The sequence below is a fragment of the Ahaetulla prasina genome, chromosome 7, assembly GCF_028640845.1.
Source record: "Ahaetulla prasina isolate Xishuangbanna chromosome 7, ASM2864084v1, whole genome shotgun sequence".
NCBI lineage: Eukaryota > Metazoa > Chordata > Lepidosauria > Squamata > Colubridae > Ahaetulla > Ahaetulla prasina.
Window position 1 is genome coordinate 33,566,331 of NC_080545.1, and position 7,543 is coordinate 33,573,873.

The 7,543-nt window shown below is 34.2% G+C and overlaps 1 protein-coding gene across 1 annotated transcript in view; it reads right to left on the reverse strand.

The window, feature by feature from the left end:
- Nucleotides 1-7,543, reverse strand: part of FOXP2 (forkhead box P2) — a 1,142,483-nt gene that overhangs the window by 20,784 nt on the left and 1,114,156 nt on the right. Inside the window, exons 25-26 of the mRNA XM_058190721.1 lie at nucleotides 6,968-7,037; nucleotides 6,082-6,245 (exon numbers count right to left, since the gene is read on the reverse strand). Coding sequence (XP_058046704.1) covers nucleotides 6,082-6,245; nucleotides 6,968-7,037 — 234 coding nt within the window. The remainder of the gene's footprint in view (nucleotides 1-6,081; nucleotides 6,246-6,967; nucleotides 7,038-7,543) is intronic.

Below are 7,543 nucleotides of genomic sequence, written 5' to 3' on the forward strand. Positions count from 1 at the left end.
TTATTGCAAGGCACAGATCTGGGAAAGGCTACAATAAAATTTCTGCTGAACTGAAGGTTCCTAAGAACACAATACCCTCCATAATTCTCAAATGGAAGAAGTTTGGCACAATCAGAACTCTTCCAAAAGAAGGTTGCCCAGTCAAATTGAGCAATCGGGGAAGTTGGGCCTTAGTGAGAAAAGTGACCATGAAGCTGATGGTCATGCTGACTGAGCTATAGAGATCCTGTGAGGAGATGGGACAGAGTTCCAGAAGGACAACCATCACTGCAGTCTTCACTGATCTGGGTTTCATGGCAAAATGGCTAGACAGAAGCTTCTTCTCAGTGCAAAACACATGAAAGCCCACTCGGAGTCTGCAAAAAAGCTCCTGAAGGACTCTCAGACTGTGAGGAACAAGATTTGCTGGTCTGATGAAACAAAAATTGAACTGTTTGGCCTCAATTCTAAATGTTATAGGCAATATCATCCCAACAGTGAACCATGGTGGTGGCGGCAATATCATGCTGTGAGGGAGTTTTTCAGCAGCAGAAACTGGGAGACTAATCAGGGTTGTGAGAAAGCTGAATGGAGCAAAGTACAGGGATATCCTCAATATAAACCTGTCTCACAGCACTCAGGACCTCAAACTGGGCTGAAAGTCCATATTCCAACATGACAACGATCCTAAGCCCACAGCCAAGGCAATACAGGAGTGGCTTAGGAACAACTCTGTGAATGTCCTCGAGTGGCCCAGCCAGAGCCCTGACTTGAATCCTATTGAACATCTCTGGAGGGACCTGAAAATGGCTCTCCACCGACAGTCACCATTCAACATGACTGAGCTTGAGAGGATTTGCAAGGAAGAATGGCAGAAAATCCTCCAATCCAGGTCTGCAAAGCTTTTCACGTCATACCAAAAAAGACTCGAGGCTGTAATTGCGGCCAAAGGTGCTTCAACAAAGTACTGAGTGAATTATGCTAATGTGATATTTCAGTTTTTTCTTTTTAATAAATTTACAGACATTTTTTAAATTCTGTTTTCACTTTGTCATCATGGGGTACTGAGTGTAGATTAATTAGAAAAAAATGAATCAAAAACTGTAGAATCAGGCTGCGGCATAAGAAAATTGACCAAAGTAAAGGGGATCTGAATATTTTCTGAATGCACTGTATGTTTTACAGTTAAGAAATATTTTCATTTTAACCCACCCACCCTCAATTATTTCTCTTTCTAGTACTCTATGTCTGAAGCAGATATTTTCCTTCTCTTCACAAATACACTCACTCACTTTAGCAACCATACAAGTCTTTAAGAGCAATCTTTAAAGAGTAAATGCATCAAGAAGGTAGAATGCTACCTTTTTGTTCATTGTGCCTGTCAATTTGAAATGGCAGGTGGTGGTCTTAAAACTGAAATGTTCACTTGGATAGACAGCGCCTACATATCTACATATCTACATTGGATAATAGAAAACATTAAACAAAAGTTTAGCATTTTATGAAACCTGCATGTAGCAATCCTCTATCTTAAACCAAATTGAGCAAGAAAGCATATACAACACATTATTTTATTGATAGTGTTTCAATCATTGCTTTGCCCTTTAAAGATTACAGAATTAAATACGGCAGCATTTTAAATCTGTTCATATATTACCTCTGTAGGATTAAATGGTACTGATGCATGAGGAATTTCAAAAATGCTGTAAGCACTGGTAGCATCATTGATTCAATTAAATGATTTTCAATCATTCTCCCAAAGCTTGGTACAGCTCTAAGTGTTTGATTTATTTTATAATATTCAATGTCCAAATCTCACCTAGTGAACAAGAACTTTGCATCACAGAAGCTTTTTACATTAGAACAAACCTCCAAAGTAAATTCAGAAGCATCATGAGATGGGACAAAAAGCAAAAATACAAAAATGCAAACGGGAGGACAGAAATGATATGAAGTTTAAAATACAAGGGAATGAAAGAGATGGAAATTGAAATGATAGATAACCTACTGTAAGTAATGTGAAAGCATAACAGTAGGGGACTGGAATAATCAGATATGGAACAATTTGACAATAGACTGGTTTCAAACTGAACCACCTCAAAAAGACCTTAAGAGCAGAATAATTACACTTCTCTTTAGAAATAATATTTAAAGAAAAAAGTTTGAAAACATAAAAAGCCTGATGTTTATGCTGATCAAATTGCAAGAAAAAAGGATGGATTCAAAAGTTGGAATTGTAAAGAAGGTACAGGTTGAGAAAAACGGCTGAATACAAAAGATGGAAAAATGATTGAAAGTATGCAAAGCAAGATCTTTCTTGCCTAGAGTAGAAATAGAAGAGGAATGATTGTTTGAATTCGCATCTTCTCAATTTATTTTCCATCTTTCTTTTCCCACACATTTGATCAACTCCCAGTTTCCTTTTCTGTGGCAAATATGCAAACACAGCTATCACAAGAGATTGAAGCTAAAATAAAGCAGAATATAAGTATTCCAAATGGCACTGAGTGATACATGGCAATAAGGAATACTTTCAGAAAACAGTTCACTATTGTTTTCTGGGTTAGTGCCTGGGAGTTAAGAAAATAGTGATCAAACCACTGTGTGCTAAAACATACTCTGGAACAACCTTTCACCAACTCTCTTCTGTCTTTGGTGAATGAATAATATATCTATGACAGATTGTTCTACCTCACATACTGTTTTAGTTTACAGAATATCTAAATAACATGAAAGCCAAGTAAAAGGTGAAAGTGTGAGAAGGACTTGTCATTTGGCTAATGTACAAGATAATTCTAGATGAGCATTGTACAAGGATTATGGGAAAGACCCAAAAAAAAGCACCTTCATTTAGCAATCAGTTTAGCCCTCAGTTTCTCAAGAGAGAAATGGAAAGTTGGCAGCATAGAACTAGACAAATATTTATTTGAAGGTTTTTGAATTCAATGAAAGCTCTGTTCCTTTAGTATTTTTTATTTTTGTTCAGTTTTTCACCACATAGACATCAGCTCACACATACACTCAGAGTATTGTGAATAATTATTTCAAATTTTTAGAACAAAGTTAAAACTTTTTTTTGTGAGGAACAAAAATTGTGGCTAACTGCATAGAGGAAAAAGGCAAGTATATACAAGTGGAGAACACAACTCAGGAATTCAAGAGATGACATCTTTAGCTAACTTACTAACTCATAGAGAAACTGCCACATTGATTGTTGTTATTATGGGTACAGTCCAAACAACTAAAGGTGAATATGAATCCAACTAGACTCAATGCACAAGAGACCAGTCTATACATATTTGCAAAGAAAACTTTGCAAACTACAGGTTTAGGGGTTTGTTCTTTTTGTAAACTACCAAAGATATAAAGAATTCAGATTCACATGGTATTCCTATAGCATACCATGTGAATCCTAATTCCTTATATTTTGCTATCTTACAAAAAATTCTGAGAGGAATACAAAGTCATGCGTGCATGACAAAAGTTATAGTCTAAGTCAGTCTTATTTTATCTGAGTACATGCTGTATGAGTGGCTAATAATAGCTTTAACTGCAATAGAAAATCAATGCATTGGCTTGAACCCCTATACAAATAAAATGGTTTTGTAGAATAAAATTTATTAGAAGTTCCCAGTTATTTTTTATATTTCGTTATATTTAAGCACTGCCTGACTCCAAAATAACTCACATGTAAAGTTATTATGGTTTGTCACACAGTCAGACAGATGTTCATACTGGATAGCTTCTCTCCCTACCACATTGAATGCTTAGTTCTGTATACTAGTTTATTTCTAGAATGGAAATTAATGGCATAATTTACAGCAGGCTTTAGATGTAAACATACTCTCAAATTCTGTAATATGGAAAAAGTTTTCTGCATAACTTACAGAACTGTGTATTACACATAGCATATGTGGTAGCAACAGCAATAGCACTCAGACTTATATACTGCTTCACAGTGCTTTACAGCCCTGTAAAGTGGTTTACAGAGTCAGCATATTGCCCCCAACAAACCTGGTCCTCATTTTACCCATCTTGGAAGGATGGAAGGCTGAGTCAACCCTGAGTCAGCGAGAATCAAAGTGCTGAACTGTTGCCAGCCAGCAGTCAGCAGAAGTAGCCTGCAGTATTGCATTCTAGTCATCTTGTACATATTTATGCTTACTCAATATTATATAGAAAAAAATGAAAACATAAATAGATGTGCTTCATTGTAAGTGAAATAACTAGGCAAATGATTTAAGTGCTGTTTGCTCAATAAATTTTTATTTTCTTGGTATTTTAGGAAGAAAGAGAGCATTAATACACTCAGAATTACTAAAAGTAAAAGGCTTCAAGCTACTGATTGCATGGTTGATTGTACACATCACAAAATATAACAACTTTGCTCTGGTAACTCTCTTTACCTGTTTCATAGCACTGCTATTCTCAAGAGCTTGTAGTCATGTTTTTTCTTCTTCAAGTTTTATTACTTCTTTGATATTATTAAATATATCTAAAGATGCTTCCAAAAAACACAAATTCTTCCATGGGGGGTGGGATTAGTGGTTTGGAATTCAATAAAGCACATTAACATTCTCTCTCATTCTTTGTGCACACTAATTTTATTTATTTGTCCAAGATGATACAATATATGTGATAATGAATGAGATAGATCATCTTAAACTGTAAAATATATCTGTTAAATTAATATATTTACTTATACAAAAAGGCAAATCAGGAAACAAAATATAAAACTTAAAATCTCTAAAGGCAAAGGAAAATATACACCTTAAAAATATAGGGAATATAGTGGCCTGCAATTATTATTTCAACATAGCACATATAATAAATATTGAACATAGTATGCTAAAGGTAAAAGAAATAATAAAAAGAATTGAAGTACATTTTAAATACAATATTATTATTGCTAACTATGGACATAATTGCATATTTAAAAATAAATAAACCTATAGCAAATGTATATCTATGTCTCGTTAGATATTATAGCACTAATTAATATATAAATTACCAGGAAATCAATATCCCCAAGGTCTGTGTTTTGCTATTTACTAAACAAGATACTTTTGACACTGGTGATTAAGGAAAGACATTTCTTAGGCTTTAATACACATTCCTGAAATCAATGATACATCAATTTTTAATAATACCACTCTCTGAGCTCCATTAAAAAGATGGTGGGGAAAGATTTGAGTAATTAATGATATAGTTAGCTCCTAAATATTAATAGGAATTGTAGTCTTGCATAAAATTTAACATATAAACCTTGCCAATACTGACGCACCAGTAATTAAAGTTGAATATGTAATTACAGTGATTTACTGAGTTATAAGAAGGTAAAAGACTTGCACTTTATTAGTTTCTATGTAAACTTGGGATAATGGTTAAACTTTCCATTGTATGTTTTCGTTTTTTAAAAGAATAGTATTTCTGTAACAGTCCATACATATACTACAGACCTGAAAATACAATTAAATTATTTCTGATTGGAATTCTTTTGCTAATTTACAAATTTAATGTTTGAAAAAATGAAGTTGTATTATCATGCAATGAATAAGAAGCATTTGTCCAAGGGAAATCTTAAGCATGCATTGCAATACCAATTCCAGTACTTCCCAAACCTTTTCCTTCATTACATAAAACTGCTTATCAGAAAATCTTATTGAACTTTGAATAATTCTTTTCTTCAGCACTGTTGTAACATCAAATGGTCGCTGAACAAATGTAATTCGAGGACTGTATGTATCATAAAATCCATATCACTGAATGAACTTTATGTCATTTCAACAAATTACCATTGGTAATTGCAGCTGTTTTCATCTTAATAGGAATTAATTGGGAGATTTTCAAATGTATTTTACAGGTGGCAAACTTTAAGTCAATTTAAATGTCTTTGTTGTGCTGGTAAAGGATTCATGTGTAATTATGCAAAGAAAAACCACTTTTACCCAATTTGGGGTACCATTTAATGAGGTTTGGGAAGCACTGGCTTATTCCCTAGGCCAGTTTCTGAACATTCTTACCTGTTCTGGATAAATTATTAAGCAAGGCAGTACTTTTTGATATTTTTTTTCTATACTGGAAGACGCTAGCAGTACTTACATGTGAGGCTGTGGAGAACAGCCTGGACTGCTATTTCCATTGCTGTCAATGTGCTCCAAGGAACCGTTGAGATCTTCATGGACTGCTTGTAGTAAGCCACTGGATGTGTTATTTATTAATCCGGGATTACCAAGCAAAGGTAAACTACTTTCTGCCAGTGCAGCCTAGCAGTGTGGAGATGATATAGCATTCTTAGGGTGCTTAATACATACTGAAGTACATACAAGTAAACAAATGTCTAGAGAAAAAATTGTTCTGTTTTTTTCGGTATTTGAGAATGCACCCACACCCACACACAGCACTGCTGGATGGAACTATTAAATATGTTCTGACACTGATATGCACCATGTCTTCTGCCTTCAAACTCTGACTCTAAAATGCACTGATCTTAAATCTTATGTCCTAACATGTAGCGTACATTTTATTTCTGTTGCCAGCCTGTATTTTAAAAATGACCAGAACTTAACTCAAAAGAAAAGAGTTCTGACATTTGCCTTTTTTGCATGAAAATTATATTTTGCAATTAAACTTTAAAGTTTTTGCTATAAGCACCATGTTCTCTAACACTATGTTATGAAATCATTCTTGACAGGCTAGATAAATATTAATGCATATTCACATGCATTTGCAAAAGCTTCTATCAATCTAGTATTTGAAATAAAACAGAGTGTTCCAGATTTTGCCACAGGGTGTCCTTCTTGCTTCTTTACATCAAAATGAAGAGAATTAGAACAGGTACTTCTTGCTGTGCTAGGTAATACAACTTCTTTGGGAGATTAACCCACCTATTAATAATGCCCTAAATACCCAACTAACATTAACTTTCATACAAGAAACAATGCAAGCAGAAAGGCATATAAAAGAAATGAATGGTTTAATGATTTACCTGTAAGCTTGCATTAAGTGCTGCTCCATAGCCTAAACTGGTAGGTATGTTTTTCACTAACGGTGGGCTTCTGAAAATAAACAATTTTTCAAAGAGAAATTTATTCATTAAAAAGGGAACAGAAAAAAATGATGGAGCATGAGAACACAACAATTTTTACATTGAAGATGAAAAGAACCCGGATTGATTGAATTTCAACTAATTATTCAGTCAATTTACTAATCTGCAATAATTAATCAATATTAAAGTATTAAGTGATCCATTGTCATTGGACTCACAGGGTACTCCTATAGAAAAATTCAGTGAAACAAAGGATATTGTGAACAGTGCATAGATTCTCCATCATTGAATAGAATTAACATGAACTCATTTATTTATCTGCTAGTGTAGGTCCCATCATTTCCCATTAACTCAAGTGCCATTTATACCACTTTCTCCTCTGATTCATTTACAAATAAACTAAAACACATGCACTGAAATCCTCTTTTTAAAAATCTGCCTTGTGAAGTAAATTGGGCTGAAAGAAATTGGCCCCAAGTTATTCAGTGAGTTTTTGTGGCTGAGAAGAGCTTCCTT